General features: G+C 33.7%; 1 protein-coding gene across 1 annotated transcript in view; it reads right to left on the bottom strand.

Annotated features, from left to right (window-relative positions):
* LOC133206146 (probable ATP-dependent RNA helicase DHX37) overlaps positions 1–18,550 on the bottom strand; it is a 725,850-nt gene extending 707,300 nt beyond the window's left edge. The window contains exon 1 of the mRNA XM_061342078.1: positions 18,467–18,550. Coding sequence (XP_061198062.1) covers positions 18,467–18,547 — 81 coding nt within the window. The 5' untranslated portion in view covers positions 18,548–18,550. The remainder of the gene's footprint in view (positions 1–18,466) is intronic.
* Between the last annotated feature and the right edge of the window lie 1,006 nt (positions 18,551–19,556).

The raw sequence follows: 19,556 nt of genomic DNA, 5'->3' as shown, positions 1-19,556 counted from the left end.
AAATAATTCTAAATTTCTTTAACCAAATAAAATTGATATATAAAGATTTGCATCTGGGAACAAGCAAAATTTAAATGGAGGAATTAACATTAGCTTATCAAATTTCAAACCTGCTAAATTAAAATCTACCTACCTACAGTGTATGCATGAAAAAGCAATAATTTATTATTCATTTATTATTTTTTGGTTGAAAAGTATCAATAAAGTTTTTATCCATCATCTTTTTCCATTTTTTATTTAGTATTTGAAAATGATGTTTACTGAAATAAGTTCCAGTGAAAAGTTAAATAGCTAATTTTCTTTAGATTTTGAGCTATCTGCCCTTTGTAAAGGATCATAGAGAAACAATAATAATTCATTTAATTCTCTTTTATCTTATTTATTATCTTTAATAGTATTTACTAATCATTCCGTTTGTCTTATTTATTAGTGAGAAAAATGTTTGGAAAAGAAATTTTATGAAACAACCAGTGTCTAGTAACATTTTCAACAAATATTATTTTGGCAAAATGCCAATTTTCGAAGTTAAAAATACCGAAAATGAAATAAATCCCCACTCTACTTTTCATAAAAGTTAACTAATATTATTATGGTGTTTCTAAAATTTCAGGTGATTTTTTCTTGAATTGCCTGCATTTCTTAAAAGACTTCTTGAAATATAGGGTAAAAACGACCATGTTCAAAATGTAAGAATGGTCATCTTTGAGCCATCAATTGAAGAATTTGCAGTGACTTGAAGAATTTCTTTTTATTGTGTTATATAGTGCTTCATTTGTTCTATTCATATAATGTATGAATTATCTCAAAATAATAAAGATGATTAAACCACATGAAATCAAGTAAATAGCATTTTTATGCTTGAATTGAGAGTAAATGGGGCAAAAATCTATATTAGCCCGTTACCATGGCAACCAAGGTAGTAACCTTAATTTTGAATGTTGATTATGTCATAATGTATGGGCATTAATCACCTGAAAAAGTTTCATGAAAATTGCTCATGGTGTGTGTCAAAGCTCTACAGTAAAATTTTGGTCCTTAAAGAGAATTGATGTTAAATTGTTCAAAATATGCCTCTAAATCATTTTGAAAAAGAATGGCCGCAAAATTTTACAAGAGGCCCAGGGGCCACATCGCTCACCTGAGCACTATGGCTAGGAAAAAGCAGAAATCAGTTCAGTCTTGAAAGGTTGAAAACATTAAATAAAAAAGTGGTTCGGGGGGGGGGGGGGGGGGGGGGGGGGGTCATGAATTGAACAAATTTGAATCTACATTATCTGAGGATGCTTCCATTTAAATATGACCAATCATGGCTTTGCTGTTCTTGAGTAGAAGATTTTTAAAGATTTAACCTATGTATTCCTATGTAAAACTTTGATCGCCCATTGTGGCCCCACCCGACCCCCGGGGGTCATGATTTGAACAAATGAATCTAGACTACCTGAGGATGCTTCCATGTAAATATGACCAATCATGGCTTTGCTGTTCTTGAGAAGATTTTTAAAGATTTTTCCTATATATTCCTATGTAAAACTTTGATCGCCCATTGTGGCCCCACCCGACCCCTGGGGGTCATGATTTGAACAAACTTGAATCTACACTATCTGAGGATGCTACCATATAAATATGACCAATCATGGCTTTGTTGTTCTTGAGAAGAAGATTTTTTAAAGATTTTTCCTTTATATTCCTATGTAAAACTTTGATCGCCCATTGTGGCCCTACCCGACCCCCGGGGGTCATGATTTGAACAAGCTTGAATCTACACTACCTGAGGATGCTTCCATGTAAATATGACCAATCATGGCTTTGCTGTTCTTGAGAAGAAGATTTTTAAAGATTTTTCCTATATATTCCTATGTAAAACTTTGATCGCCCATTGTGGCCCCATCCGACCCCCAGGGGTCATGATTTGAACAAACTTGAATCTACACTACCTGAGGATGCTTCCACATAAGTTTCATATTTTCAAGCACAGTGGTTCTTGAGAAGAAGATTTTTTAATGATGCCATTAATTTTTCACGAATTCTTAATTATCTCCCCTTGGAAGAAGGCGTGGCCCTTCATTTGAACAAACTTGAATCCCCTTTACACAAGGATACTTTGTGGCAAGTTTGGTTGAAATTGGCCCAGTAGTTCTGGAGAAGAAGATGAAAATGTGAAAAGTTTACAACAACGACAACGATGACGACAGACAACGGACAAATTTTGATCAGAAAAGCTCACTTGAGCCTTTGGCTCAGGTGAGCTAAAAAGTAGGGCACCGTGACCGACTTTCGAGTCAGCATGATATGAGGTCCTCAGATGCACCAACTGACAAGATTTGATGATCCTAGTCCTTATAGTAAGCAAAATATCAACATTTTAATTAAATGTAATTTTTGATCAACTTTGAAGTGATCTTGAGACCACGCTCTTTGCCCCAGGGTAAATCCCTGTGCAAATTTTAATCTACAACATATGCTCATCCTTTTGTGTAAGTTTGGTGACAATCTGCCCAGTGGTTCTTGAGAAGAAGATTTTTTAGCAACCAGTACTTTTGTTTCTATTTTCCTAATAATCTCCCCTATGAATTCATAATTTTTGTTCCCCTTCACCCAAATATGCTACATGCCAAAATTGGTTGAAATTGGTTTAACGGTTCTAGAGAAGAAGTTGAAAATGTTCAAAAATTACCGTATATACTCGCCTATAAGTCGGTCCGCCTATAAGTCGGTTGTATTTTTTGAGGTTATTTAAGATTGATTTGCCATTGACCCGCTTATAAGTCGGTACAACTTTTTGCTAGAATCAGTTGACAATTTCAAACTAATGCTCTGATGTTTTTCGATCAATATTCTTAGAAATGACACCGATATGTAATTTTAAATCATTAAGAAAAATACATAATGCACACTTAAAATAAAAATAAAGTTATTAAAATATGTAAATACTTGTACTTTATGTATAATCTTAGAATGCATAAATGGTATAATATATCCAGACTCAACGATAATTGTGGGAAATGTTTATAAAATACTACATTTCGCCATCCAGAAAATACTAATATTTTTATGACTCGCCTGTAAGTCGGACACAGAGTTTTGGACCAAAATTTAACTCCTAAAAAACCGACTTATAGGCGAGTATATACGGTAACAGACGACGCATGACCACGGACAAAAACAGATAGCATTAGGTCACCTGAGTCACTCAGATGACCTAATAAAGTCCTAGAGATTCCGAATAGAAAATCCAGATCGTGACCAAAGCGTGCGAAAATCGTGTACAAAGCATGTGAGAAACGTGAACAAAGCATTTCATGCAGAGTTTCGTGTAAACTGTGCAGCCTTTCGTGCAGCATTTCATGTAAACCGTGCAGCACTTTTGTGCAAACTGTGTAGCGTTTCATGTAAACCGTGCAGCATTTTCGTGCAAACCATGCAGCCTTTCGTGTACCATTCATGCACCATGCATGTGGGGTAGTAGCATGTTTCAGGGTCTGTTACTTGACAGGGTTGTGTGTCAAAGTTCTGTTGTTTCTTGTTAACCCTTATCATGCTTATCGTGGCATATGCCGCAATCGGCAACTTTGCGTGTCAGTGCTGATTGCGGCATAAGTTGTTTTTTGAATATCGGAATTTCCCATTCCTATTTAAGAATAAGAAATCCTTGTATAAACTAATTTTTTGTTGGTATTTCATCATATCCAATTTATAAACTGAAACACTGTTTGTAAACCCTGATTTCATTGGTTGAAAGTGCAAAAGCTCATCAATAAAGTGCCCCGCCACAGCATGATACGCCCGTCAAATATTGTTCAATTGTCATAAACAGTTTAGAGTGCAAGAAAATCATGTCAACCTTGATACAAGGATTTCAAGGATTTTTCCATTCCTTATAATATTTATTTATACATCTCCTGTGGTGTAGGCATTAATTATAACAAATATTACATTATAGATCCTCAACTGGTTGTGTTAGAGTTTCACAAATGCCCATCTGTAGCCCCCCCCCCCCCCCCCCCCCCAGCTTTCAGATTTGTGAGACATCTAAATTAGTTGATATTTTCAAAAAAATAAATAAAAATATCATATTACACAATATCAATTTAGTTTTAACAACTTAATCTATTTCAAATTAATATTAAAAATAAAAGGCTGACCATCAAAATGACATATGGTATAAACTGACGAGCAGTTCTGCTGTCTAATTCCCAAAGGATACAGATAAGAGCTGCTTGATCAGAGATCCTCTAACAGAAATGATTGAGACAGCTAGCCTCCCTACACTGAACTCATTAATTAATCTTTAACTGGATGCATGTCCACTCATTACTCCCAAGAAATGAATGGATCTATACATACTATCTGCTTTGTAGTGCAATAAAAATGCATATTAATGTCATTCTGAAATTAAATTTGAAAACAAAGATTTTTTTTTAATTTGTTACAAAGATTTATAAAATGAAACAAAAAACTCTTGATGCAACAATTTTAATAAGGTTCCTGCATTATTCTTAGATTTGTAGGGACTATCTACCATAATTAAAACATTTTTTTTTTTTAAATTCTTGATTTTTTTTTAGATTTAATGTCAGACTGGTTTTAAGCTGCAATTCATACCAACAATGGGTATGCTGATTCCAATATCCACCCCCCCCCCCCCAAGTATAATTAGTTTTAATTATATCATACAATATCAAATTAGTTTATTATACAATATCAAATTAATTTATCATACAATATCAAATAAGTTTTAATTACTTTTCACCAAATTCATTTTAAAAGTTAGGCTAGCCAACTATTTAATCCAACATGGCTGATTCTTTTTGCCCAGTTCCCAAGAGATATAAATAACACCTGCTTGATCAGAGATGCTCTACCAGTTAGCTCCTCACACTAAACTCATTAATTTCTCTCTAATTTGACATGCAATTTTCTGTTATCAAATTCTCCTTGACCAGTGCTTGATAATTACACCCATGGGAGAGGTGGAATTTCTCTTGTAACATTACATTTGTTATAGATTGCTGTAAAGTATATAATGAAAAAAATAAGTATTTTCTTGATTTAACATTTTTTTAATAAGGATACTGCAACACTCTTGCATTTTTTGGGATTGTGTAATCTAATAGTAAAAAGACAGTTTTTTTTTTAATTTCACTTAAATTAAAGGTCACAGTGCCCTTGAAATAGGTCGCGACACACCTTCTACCTAAGATGCATAAATTGGCCAAGTTTGATGATTCTAAGTCCAATAGTTTTCTAGTTATGAGCCGGACAGGATTTTTCCATATTTGGCCATAGCATCTTAATTAAAGGTCAGAGCGACCTACTTTAAATGTGCGACACACCCTCTACCCAAGAAGTATCAGCTGACAAAGCTTGATAATCCTAGGCCTAATAGTATTAAAGTTATGAGCCAGACACGAAAAAGCTAACAGACGGACGGACGGACGGACATGAACGCCATAACATAATACGTCCCGTCTAAAGACGGGCGTATAAAAAGACGCAGGTTGTGTTCCTTGTTTACCTCAGTTACAAACATGGCGGGATGTATCGACACTGACAATTTTTTCTTAAACAACATCGATATAACTGCATTTATTTTAATTTATCTCAATCATTTGATTAAGAAATTGATTGTGATGGATTTTCAATATGTTGGTACAGTTGTTGTTGCGTAGAAGACTGTAGTAAAATATAGGGGGTTTTACTATAGAATGTCGCCTACCTTAGTATAAGGTGACAACGGAGCACACGGGTCTACATGTTGGGTAAACACGGGTACATACAACACATATAAGAAGAACAGGTAGCGTGGTGAATAGGTAGACTGGCAGGACTCGACTGACTGGGAAGTGTGCCAGCACAGGTGGGTGGCTATGAGGTCAGGGTGGAAGGTCATAGGGAATATATTTACATATGCAATTTCACTACAAGATGATAACTAGGATGTCGCTGACAAGCCTCCGAAATAAATCCATGTTAGTCAGTCCTTTGTTCCTGTTTTGTGTATTTTTTACAATTATTCAGTCTAATGAAATAAATAAACATAGTTCCCTGAAAATTTTCTATAGTTTATAGGTTAATGAGGTTCACCTGACATACCTGTCTCACCTGAGCGTACCTGTATCACAGTATGAATACGTCTAGTAAATGGCGATGAAATATCATCGCATCAAAATTGTTATTAAAAAAAGTCGTATTTGTTTTGAAAGAACGAAATTTTAGTATAGTTTTGTGTAGAATGCACTTGCATTACCTTTTCTTACCTGTAACTTACACAGGTGGGTTTCTAGAATGAATCTGATGTTGGAGTGAAATTGGTGCTGATTTCAACAATAAAAATTATATAAGGATTATGGTTGTATCTTAAGAAATAAAAATTCTACTGCAATTTAAAGATACCAATATTCTAAAAATGATTTTATTGTTTTATGCAGCACCCTGTTATATTAATATACAAATATTACAAAGCATGATAAGGGTTAAGTTGTACTACTACTAAGTATTACAATACTAACAAAATATTACTATTACTAGAAATCTGACCGGTCAGCAAGGGCCCCGCCGAGGGGTAGAAATATAAGGGTGCAGATTAGGGAATGAGGATTTACTTGATTACAAAAATTTAAAAATACAGTACAATTCGTTTATTATCATAGTTTATTTGTCAAGCCAAAACTTTATAATAAGTGACTATTATAATAACCATGGTCTGTTAAAATTCTTAAAAAAAAAAAAAAAAAAAAAAAAAAAAAATCCATATATGGTGAAACATCACGTATGCCTGTGTTCTTTTTCACATCTTATGTTAATTTCGTATTTGCTTTTCAGGCTTCTTTAAATGACAAGATAATTAACTATCATCATATTTACTTACAGTTTCAAGACATTTTTCAGTCAATAAATCAAAAAATTCACTTAAATATCGAATTCAGAGTTTTATATCACTTAGTATCCATCTTTCTACTTTTGTTTTTAACTCTGATCAATTCATACAACCGACATTTCGTTTTATTACATCGCCTTTCAAATAAAATAATACCAAAAAAATTGAATACTCAAAACGAGAGAATTATACATAGAAATGAAAAAACAGAATTATGGAAAACTTCTAAGAAATGCCGTAATTATAGCTTAAACAAAACATATTTGCACCAAGCGGTTTGCCATGATTTACACTCGATGTCAAGGCGTAATAAAAAAAAAATTGACACTGATAAAAATTCATAGCTACTTGTAAGAATCAAATCGACTTCACAACTTCTTAATTAATCTCTCAATTTAAGATTGCAGACAAATATGAAGAATAATTCAGAAACCAAGTGATCAGAGGACTGAGTTTATAGACGTACGTTTGTATAGGTTCATTTCAAACATTTTGTAAAATACGATTATTATCAATGTTCAAATTGAAGAAAAATACATATGTGAATGGTTTTAAATAGAAACTGTTACTGCACCCTGAACTTGTATACAGCAAGAAATAGACAAGTAACTTGTCAATCGCTCAGGTAAGTGCACAGGTGCGTGACTAATCATCCCAGTCCTCCACTGTCGGTAAACTTCAAAGTGAAATTCAAGCCACTGTGTATAGACAATGACAGTAAGGTCTCTGACATGACCTGCCGGTGTGAATAGGTGTGATCTTTTGTTGAGTGTCCCAAGGGTGAAAAGGTGTGAAAAAATATCACAATTTTCTATTATAGTAAACGGAGTGTACACTTTTACCTATGATAATAAGAGGAGGAATTTACATTGAATTATTAAGAAATGGTTTTGTGTTTCAAAAAACTATGATAAAAAAAGAAGTATGATATGAAACTGGTATGATAAAAAACAAATTGTACTATATATGAATAAGAATAAGCAACAGCAACTGTATTTATAAAATTTAAAGATAATTCTTTAATATCCAACAACCTGTAAATAGTATATTTGTATTTACTTGTATTTACATAAGGCAGTAAAAATGCATCATATCTTACAATAACTCAATTAAATGAATATTTAAAGAAGAATGTTGCATGTGTTTTCTAAAATGCCAGCCTTCAATGAATGCAAATATCACCCAGGCTTGACCTTATAACTTCAAACAAATATCAGTTGCAGACAAAGGTGTTAATTAATTTTAAAGTGACAGATAAAGATAACCCTCTAAAATTTTCTGCAACCAGCAAGATGGACATTATTTAAATCCACATTCAGAGAACATAAACATTCAGAATTGACCTTAACTTCAAAACAAACTTCATTTGCAGACAGAGGTGTTAATTAATCTCAATGTGACAAATAAAGATAAAAGCTTTGGATTTTCTTCAAGAGGAAAGTTAATTTATCCCATGTGACTCATTGCAGCTTTCATAGTTTACAATAGGGACATTCTCAGCAGTTACATGTATCTCTCTTTGCCCATACATTATTATTTAAAGTTTAGGAATCTACCCCACCACCCCAGCTCCAAACCTGATGACATAGAGAACTTTAACTTAGCATCAAAATATGTCTTACTGCCAATTCAATCAACCAGTGATTTTTCTACATTTTTTAAAAGGGGCCTGGGCCTTTACAATTGGGAAGAATCGACATTTGTGTCAAATTGGGAAATATCAATAAGATTGTAATTAAACCTTAATTGACAGGTAAATTGAAATATATAACTAGAAAACTGACCAGTCAGCAAGGGTCCCACCAAGGGGTAGAAATATAAGGGTGCAGCTTACAAAATGAGAATTTAAATTGATTACAAAATTTAAAAAAAATATATATGAAGAAGAATATGCAATAACAACTGTATTTATAAAATTTCAAGATAATTCCTAAATATCCAACAACCTGTAAAGAGTATCCCTGTATTAATTTACATAAGGCAGTAAAAAAAACGTCATATCTATAATAACTCAATTAAATGTACAGTAAAACTTGTTGAATCCGGATGTTGTGCATTCCGGCATGTTGTTCAGTCCGGCTTAATATTTTAGTCCCCTGAATTTTCTTTATAATTTATGTTTAATAAATGTTGTTCAATCCGGATCTTGCCTATTCTGTAAACCGGCCGCTATTTAAAGAACTAACTGCTCATAATTAGTATAAATTATCTCCTCTAATCCGGCCACTCATTTTTACCTGTGCCCGATGGTCATTAGAGAAGTCTCGCGTGGGGTAATTATTGTCTCGTTAATGATCTATCCTGTATCGACAGTTTAGATTTTAACAATCGTGTTAAAAAAATCATTAATGGCTCAAATAGGGCGAGGAAATTAACTCGCAAAAGAACGAGTAATAGTGATGGTTGCGTGTAGCATGTCTGTAGAAAAACTTGGAGACTTGTTCATGACCTCCTTTCTACTTTCGTTTTGTGTGCACGATGTGCAATTCGAATTACTTCCCTTTGTGTCGCTAGTTTACAACGACCATAACGACAGAAGATTTTGGTTCAATATTCATTATAACATTTGAAGTGTCTAAATATTCAATCATATTAATTTTAAAAGAAAGAAATTAATGAGGAATCTGTCCCTAACAAAATAATATTTACAGCTACGATGAGGTTTTGGAGTGTGTTTAAAACAATTAACGATTTTCAAATTTAATAAATGACCAAGAGATATTATATTTCGTTACTGAGTAAAAAACTTAAACAGAAATGAAAATTCTGATGAACAAACAGAGTTTAAAACAAATGGAAATAGACGATTTTTTTTTCAAGTGAAACGTAAAAAATGACACATTTGATCAAGTATTTATTTACCACTCTTTGTTTATATCTATGTAATTTTTAACTTGCTATAATGGTTCAATTTTCTCCAATCTGGATGTTGTCTAATCCAGCCAAAAATTTTGGAACCACTGGTTGCCGGATTAGACAAGTTTTACTGTATATTTAAACAAGAATAAAGCATGTGTTTTATAAAATGCCAGATTTCAGTGAATGCAGCTATCGCCCAGGCTTGACCTTAACTTCAAAAACAAACATCAGTTGCAGACAAAGGTTAATTTATCTTAAAGTGACAAATAAAGATAAGGCATAGTAAAAAAATATATTTGTTTATGGTTACCCGACCAACCCTATATCTAAGAGCCGACCCAAATTTTTTTTTCATCGTAAAAACCCAGAAGTCACTCATTCATCGGTTTAACTTTTTTTAGGCATCTTAAATCGGTCAAGCGTTTGAAATCGAAAGTACTAGAAATAGTAAGTGTAACATGGAATTAAAGAAGAATTACAAGACAGTTTTTTCATTGTGTGGTAGCTGTAAGGCAGTTGGCAAGAAAGATATTGTCTATTGCCCATATGGCAAGCCCAAACAAAAGTAAAGCACCATGCAATGGCAAAACTGTTCTGTATTTCAACCAATTCATGAGAATTTGTGTATAAAAAAATTCAATAAAATAAAAAAAAAAAAAAAATCCTACCTACCGACCCTATTTTATTTCAGCATGTAACAGTAAACAGACATTTTTTTTGTATGGCCTAAGCCTGGAAAATTTTCTGCCCCAGACAAGATAATTAATCCCAGGAGATTAATTGAACTGCTCTCTCATCCTTTTCTTCCAAATTTACAATAAGAACTTTTTCAGTATAATGATCGAATGAGTTTATTATCGGACTACCTGTTAAAATTAATAGTATTCTTGAATTTACATATGGCAGCAAAAAAAAAAAAAATAATAAAAAAAATAAATAAATAAAACAAACATATCTTTATGTATATCTTGTTTTAGAATTCAATAAAATCATAAGTCATTGTGTATTTTACCAAAATAAAGTATGAACATTATTTAAATCCACATTTCAGAGAATGTAAACATCATTCAGAATTGACCTTCACTTCAAAACAAACTTCATTTGCAGACAGAGGTGTTAATTAATCTCAATTTGACAGAAACAGATAAAGCTTTGGATTTTCTTCAAGAGGAAAGATAATTAATCCCATGGGACTAGTTGCAGCTTTCATAGTTTACAATAGGAACATTCTCAGCAGTTATCTCTCTTTGCCCTGGCATTCATTCTATTGTAAAGTTAAGGAATGTACCCCACCAACCCAGCTCCAAACTGGATGACATGGAGAACCAAACTAAGCATCAAAATATGTCTTACTGCCTCTTCAACCAACATATCAAATTTGAACTTAATTGATCAACTACAAAAAAAGTTATCAGAAAAAACAGAAAATTTGTGGATGGAAGAATGACAGACAGACAGACAGAGTGATTACTATAGGGCACCCGCAAATTCTTGCGGGGCCCTTATAAATCAATGTAAATGTTACATCATTTATTCAATTTATTTGCTACAAAATAACAAATTAGACACAGTTCTAAATTTTTAACCTTTTTCTTAATCTTTGAAAGTTGTAATTAATTGTGACCAACCTGCATTTCCTTTTTTTTGTTTTGCCATAATGGTAGACATAAGAGAAAATCCTTCTTGTAATAGCCAATGAAGATAGAATAATCTTTCATGATTTATGACAAATCATTTATTTTTCAAACTAATCATTAAAGCTTTCTAATTACCCTAGCTATATAATCATATTGCTGCAATTTCTCTGAAAAACTAGTTGCATCTGCCGGGTGTAGAAACAGTTTGATTTTCATGGAATCAGTGATGACTGTTGTAGAACAACTAGTACTTGGATTTACAAATGAAGCTATGTTTCGCAGCAATCTGATTTAAATCAGATCCTTTGATCCGCTCACATAGATCGCTACACAAGGATCTTAAGAAACCCATTTCAGGGTCATCTCCAGGTGACCTTTCTTATAAAAATATTCATTAAAATTTTGACCAATCAGAAAGATTGTACTTGAGCGACATTTGGGAAAATGAATGTGGAAGTGAAAGTAGCTGTGGAGATCTTATCATTTCGAACAAAACAAAGAGCTAAAAAACAAGGCAAAAGCAAGTACTAAATATAATTCTGTGCAGAAAAGACTGTGGTGGTTCTTTTGACAGGCTACAGAAACCAGGTCACAATTTTCCATCATCATTGTATCTTCGAGGCTTTCACTTTTGTAACTGAATTCCGAGATACTTCTAAATTCTTGCAAGCAAACATTTGATTGGATAATTGAAAGGTCACTTGGAGATGACCCTGAATGGGGTTTCTTCAGATCCTTGTGTAGCGATCTATGTGAGCAGATTAAAGGATCTGATTTTAATCAGATTGTGTTTCTCAGGTTCACATGCATCTTACATTTTCTTACGATGTATTTTCACACAAGTTCGACATGACCCATGTGTTTTTCTAGGTCTTGTAAATGCACAAAGTATTCTGCTGTTCCTTACTATAATTTTAAGAGTCTGAATGACCAAGAAAAATAGTGTTCCATTTTAGATAAGTCGTACATAAAAAATTCAAAACAACAATGGTTTTGATCTGGGAAAAAAGCAAAAGTGATCGGGAAAAAATTGGTAATTTTTGAGAGGGGAAAGGGTCGATATTCAGACCTAACTTGGGTGTAGAAAAATCACTGCCAACATACCAAATTTGAACTTAATTGGTCAACCCTAAAAAAAGTTATTAGAAAAAACTGAAAATTTGTGGACGGAAGAATGAAAGACGGACAGACAGATGGACAGACAGACAGACAGAGTGATTACTATAGGGCACCAGCAAATCCTTGCAGGGCCCTAGGTTTTGGACCAGTCATTTTAAAATCTACTGGCCCAGTGGGACAGTGAAAGTACCTAGCTGACTAGCAAACCAGAAGTCTCTGATGAGACTGTAGCTCTACTGGTTTGAATTTATAACAAAGGGAAAGAAAAGTCGCACTTGCACTTGGAACTATGCAACAGCAAAATATAGAATAATGGTCCTTCGTTTAGTTGCTTTGTGACAATATTTATTGAAATCAGATTAAAACTGTTCGAGGAGTAACCTTTTGAAAGAATTTCATGAAAATTTCCATTTTTAGAAACCAAGGCAAGACCGTTCATCAAAATAATCAAAAGCCTAAAAGCCTTCAATGGCATCGAACAAGAAAAACAATTTCAAAAGATCTTTTTGAAATTGAAGATAGCAATAAGTCAAGCAAGTGACTCAGGAGACATAACCAAAAAAAATAGTTTTAAACAAAATATCACAATAACAGTCTCGGGTCTTATGTCATGGTCTGAATGGAGCAGGGTCGAATTGATCAGAACCGTCGAACATGTTCATGCTAAATTCTTTTCAGTCAGTTGAAGAACTAAGAAGGATTCATGAATTTATATAATATTTTTTCTAATTGCCAATTTCAAAGCATTATATTAGTGATTGCATCTAAACTACAACCATGTCTCTGCTCTGTTACAAGTACATTTGAGTTACGACTGGGCGTGGTATATGGTATACTGGGAAATACGGATGCTTATTATTGCCTCTTATATTATGTCACTACATATATCAGACGGATTTAACATCTTCAAGAAATAATTACCATAAAATCATTATATATTAGCCATCCATTGGCTATGCTCTTAAACAAACACAGCCCCTCCTACGTGACCATAACCAATCACCAAAATCTGGCTATCAGTTTCCTATAGCCACACACTCTCTCTATCCTCTAATCTATCAACACACATTGATAATTAGACGGATTTGTTACTTCATCAAAAATACTCATTGGTGATCTACAGCGCCTCGCTATACACAATATTTACCACCTGTTGCTACTCTATCTGAATGGTTCGACGAATAAATAGACGGAGTAAATGATGCAAAAATGCTAAACGCTCTTGTAATTATCTGCAGGGAGTTGAAGCTCACTGCAAAAAAACTATGGCCACAGGGGGAAAGTTTGTTCTAAATCTATCAAGGTACAACCTATCCAAACATGAACTATCCTTATTTAGCAAAAGCTTAAAATTCATTCCAACGCCTAAAAGCGACAATGCTAAAAATCTGCTTCTCAAAGATTTTGAAGAATTTGCCAGAAAACTCAAATGCAAATTCCACCTTGATACCAGAAACAACATTGCAATCCACCCCTTTAAAACAAAATCAGGCATCAAACCGCCATTTACATGCAGCAAACTCGAGGAATATATAGATAAAACAAAACTGGAACTTTCCTCAATGGAAATTGTAAAAAAGAGATCAAACATCTCAAATTCTGAAAGAGCAGCTATTTATCTCTTAAAAATAACAATGACATTGTTATTAAAAAAGCAGATAAAAGCAACACAATTGTCATCATGAACAAGGATCAGTATGTCTTAGAAGCAAAACGCCAACTGCAATCTAAACAGTATATGCAAGTATCTGAACCCAATTGCAACATGCTCAAACTGCATGAAAACATTCAAAATAAACTTTCCGAAATGCACTCATTTGGGTCATTGGACAAAGACACAAGTTTCATAATGACAAAAAACCTTCACTTAAATGTGGGCATTTATACCTTTTACCAAAAACCCACAAAATACCTGAAAATTTTTACCATGCTCTGATTAATGGTCAGTGCAGCATTAGGAAATTACCACCTGGTAGACCAATTATCTCGTAATGGGATACGCCAACAAGGAAAATAGGACAATATTGTGATTACTTTCTTGTCTCTATTGTACAGAAACAATCAACTTATATTAAAGACACTACGGACTTTATCAACAAAATTGAAGGCCTTACACTACCAACAAAGGCATTATTAATTACTTATGATGTGACGAGCATGTACACAAACATGGAATTCAACAAACTTCTCTCTTCAGTGAACGAGGCTTACACGCAGGCCAATAAAACTGAATTAGACATTCCATATCCTAACCCTAAGGATCTAACATTCTTACTGAAATGCGTCTTGGAAAACAATTACTTCGAATTTGATGGAAAATATTACAAACAAATAATAGGAGCGAGTATGGGTGCAATCCCAAGTCCAGAAATCTTTTGAATCAGAATGTATCAAATCACACAACATATTATTGCACATTCCATCATGCCAGCAAAATTATCTTCCATGGCAGATACCGTGATGATGGTTTCATTATATTCAATGGAACCCGACCAGAGATAGAGGAATTCTTTAATACTGGCAACCACTTTCACAAGCATCTAAAATTTACATTTGAAATTTCGCCATCTACTGTGAACTTTCTTGATACCACAGTTTACAAAGGACACAAATTTCAAAACTTTAACAAACTTGATATCAAGTCATTCATCAAACCAACAAATAACTTTCAGTATCTACACAGACAGAGCGCTCATAGCCCAGCTGTTTTTAAAGGATTCATTAAAGGAGAATGCATTAGACATGCAAGAAATACTACTGACCCTACAATATTAAATGCAACACTATAACTTCAACTTATCAAAGTGAGGTTACTCTACCTCAGAAATTGATCCTACTATCAAAGAAACGATCAACACAAACCGATCAAAACTAATCCTCAAAAACACTAAAGAACAACCATTACATAACCCTACAGTATTGGTTACTAAATTTAACCCTTGCACTAAAGGACTGAATAAAATGAATCCTGAAATATTGGAATATAATTCTTAGAAATCCAGAATGCAAAACTTTATTTAATTCTCAACCAATCATCGCTTACAGCAAACACAAGAACATAGGCGACGAGATAATCAGGTCTCACTTAAAATAAACATCTTATTATGTGTCTGTGACCCCTGATGAGGCTACTTAATTGCTGAAACACTCTACAACTACGAGGGTTGTTCGGAAAGTTCGTAGACTTTTGTCATATCTTTTTTATTTAACGTCATATGTCATCCAAATTTGGTAGAAATATTTTAACAATAAATTTAAATGATTTGTATTAAATTTTTCAAAAATATCATGATTTATTTAAAACTTATCCAGAATTAAAAACTGCAAAAATCGGATCGCAGCGCAGGTCAAAATTTAGTAATTTACAAACAATACACTAAATAATGTCTGTAGTCATCTTCTCTGTAAAATGGAGCAAAAACGAAAAAATCCTAGACTGTTAAATTAAGAACTGTTACATCGATTCTTATTCCAAATTTTGGCTAAATATTTTGCTTCGGTAAAAAGAAATCAATTTGAGAAGATAGGTAGTCCTCACTGAAAACGACAAAAACGATGACGTTGTAGAACGTCACGGAGCAGCAGATAACGGTGCAGTTTTGTGTTATACTCGGGGAAAATCCTGAATAAACGCTAAAAAATGTTGGAGGAATCGGAAAATATGCCACAAGCGAGTAGTGCATGTATGTGTAAATGGTAGAGGCGGTATTTGAGTGACAGAGACTCTGTATGGGACGAGGACAATCTGTGAAGAAACGGTTTAATGGGACGTCATGGAAAGACACAGGCGCTTCAGAGTTGCTGATCTTGTGAAAGCACAGTTAAGCAGTAAAAGAAATTAAACATTAACAAAAAAAATTATAAAACGAGAACAATTGTTAGAAAAATAAATGTCAAGTGATTGAAAAAGGTTTTAAATACGTGGGTATTGGACTATACTGTGTGAATGTATAGGGACAGAATTTTTTTAAAAACTCTTGACGCTATGTTTTTGACGTTACATTGCTTTTAAGTGTGCGCCGTGGTTACAAAACATGTTGATTTTAAAATGAAGTAAATTAATTTCTATCAAATCGAATGGAATGAAATTTCACAGATCAACAAAACAAATATTTTTACACATGATATTGTGCTTATTTTATATTTCTTGGAAGCAGTACAACAAAAATTGACATCATCCACGAACTTTTTGAACAACCCTCGTACTTGCATAATTCAAATTAATCTTATCTATGCAAAAAACATATCTACTATAAGTGTGGTTTGGAGTGTCGCGTCCTAAAAAAATCTCTTACAAGTCTGGTTGATTGATGTTGCTAATTTTCACAATATTTTGCGTACGACTTTCTTGCTTGTTTTACTTTCGTTATAAATGCAGTCATTTTAACACAACAAATCTCACTGGTTAAAACCCGGCAAAAACTGCTTCCTGTTACATGAAGTGTTTTATAATATTAGAACAACAAAGGAACATTTCCTCACCTTGGTGCAGTGAAAGTTTTCAACCTTAAACTCTTCTGAAAATAATGCATGTAAATCACACATCAAATTGTGTCTCCTTCAGAGACTTTGTACTCAAGTTCTTAAAGTTTTGGGGCAATTGGTTTGTGACCACACAGTCTTCTTCAATGAAATTATAAAGAAGGCCAATTATGGCCATGCAACAAGATAATTAATTGGTAACAATTCAGTACAATGAGAAGCAATCATTCTTATCCATGCCTCAATGCAAACAAGGTAGTATAGTGTACAGTTACTCAAACAATGTGGATATTCATCTTTTACATAAAAGTATTCAAAAGATGCAATGTTATAACTATCTTCGATTTTTGTTGTTGTTTTGATAGCCCATAGTACATTATATCCCCTACTACCCAAACTCTGTCACCATAGGCGGAAAACACGTCAGGTTACTCTCTGAATTATTTTTTTTTCACTTGTTTCTTATTTGCTACACTTAGTAATGAACTTAAACATTGTTTTCAAAACTATTTTTAAAAAAATTCAGTAATTGCATGGGCTTTTACAAAACTACTATAAATAGAACGCGCATCACATCCACGTACATTACGTCCAGTGAACCCTAACTCCGTCACTAGGGCCCTCTACAATATGTCAACATATTAATTAGGATTTCTATCCAGTTTAGTTTTTTCTCCAATCATCTTAAACTTGTTAACATAGGAAGTTAGTTTTGATGATTTAAAATAGTATTAAATTGTATTTTCGGAAAAGTATCAACAACAGAAAAAATAACGCTAATATTGTTTCTTACCTTGTGTTTTTTTATTATACCGTATAAGGCCATTCTCTAAACGTAAGAAAAGGTACAATCTGCTTGCATAGAACGACATATGGATGTGATTGATAGGGAAAATTTACATTTTTGAGAAATTATAAGCTCTTGCATTTTTTTTTTAAAAATGGGGGGGGGGGGGCTATCGATCCACACTTCAGGCGTCTGTGGTAATACCTGTTGGATGTATCGATGGAATAGGTAGCGCATAAAGGAAAAAATACTTACTGATTTCACATAAAATGATAGATACAATAGATCACAGGAAACTGTAAATATTTATTGGCATTTGATTGTATAGATTTTTAGCATGTAAAAAAAATGACGTCACAATCGCATTCGTTTACAAACAGCGCGGAGTTTCCCGAAAGTGACGGAGGAGCTATTAGGGGGGGTTGGCGACATCAATAATCAAATACTTGCGACTTTTTGTCTATTTCTTACAAAAACTTTTTTGCAAATAAATAGCTAAATCAAGCTATTTTCAAGCTATTTTGAATAGCTTAATAAAGCTATATAGCTATTCCAAGCTATATACATGTAGCTAAATCAAGAGATTGCACTGAACCTGATAATACAGCTACATAGGTAGAAATACTCAAGTTTTTGGACTGGAATTCCAAATCTGCAGTTGAAATAATTCAAATGAGAAGCACTTAAATTTCGTCTAAAACTAACTTTCTTTTCATCTGACTTGTCCAGAAGTGTTTTGGTATGTTGACGGGCTTTCCAGTTGGACACATGCTTCCTTTTCCCCATATTTTCAGTTACTTCAGCCTACTCCACATGGCTTAAGCCTGTTGAAGGAATCGGCCGAGGTGTGCCGAGTGGAATTATAGTTCGAACGGTACCTAGTGAAAATGGCACCTGGTGAAAACGGCACCTGGAATATCCAAAACAACAGTTGGTGAAAAACGGCACTAAGTGACAACAGAACTTGGTGAAAAAGGCAATTAGAGAAAAAAGTATATATTTATAATGGTGTGTGTGTGTGTTTGTGTGTGTGTGTAAATATATAATAATGATTTGGGAGGGGGGGTCCTTTTTTTTCTAAGAATTTACAATTCAAGTAAATACTGTATAAGAAATCTATGTGATATAAGATAAGAGTCTATATGATCCTGTGTTTACATAGGCGTCAGAACCGGGGGGGGGGGGGAGGGGGGGGCTTAGCCCCCCTCCTTACTTTTTTGCAAAGATACGTCTGAGCATCTCACGATTTCTACCTTGCTTTGGATTGGGTCTAATTTTGTTAATTGTCCGAATTTTAAAATTATTTTCGCATGAATAATGATCACATGTGAAATTTCAATCTTTCGTCAAGACGCTTTCCAATTTCTATGGATTTCACTCAATCCGATACATTGAAAATAGGTCGTTTTGTGGTCAGGATATCTTATTTTAGAGGAAATCGGAGGAAATCTGCATTAATTTTCCAAACGCCGTTTAATCAAACAGAACGTAATGGATTTTAAGCGATTTAAAGATACTTTTAAATATTTTTATATAATTTTTTTTAAGTATATGCAAACTTTGAGCAGGCTGTATTATTCAAAGCAAACTGAAATGTGTGTGTTGGGGGGGGGGGGGGCTGTCTTTTTCAATTTTGTAACATCCCAAGATTTTCTGCGCATTTTCTCCGGTTTAGAGTTAGACAGAACTTAATCAAAGCGCAATTAACCCTAATCTTTGATATTCACACAAGAGCGGTGCGAGGCTATTTATATCTGCAGCTTTGAGGAAGGGATCCTAAATTTGGGGGGAAGGG

This window comes from Saccostrea echinata, unplaced genomic scaffold (genome assembly GCF_033153115.1).
Source record: "Saccostrea echinata isolate AGI-Se365-2 ecotype Australia unplaced genomic scaffold, CSIRO_AGI_Sech_v1 ptg000054l, whole genome shotgun sequence".
Taxonomy (NCBI): Eukaryota; Metazoa; Mollusca; class Bivalvia; order Ostreida; family Ostreidae; genus Saccostrea; species Saccostrea echinata.
The sequence above is the reverse complement of the archived record's forward strand: the minus strand, read 5'-3'. Positions and strand labels throughout refer to the sequence as shown.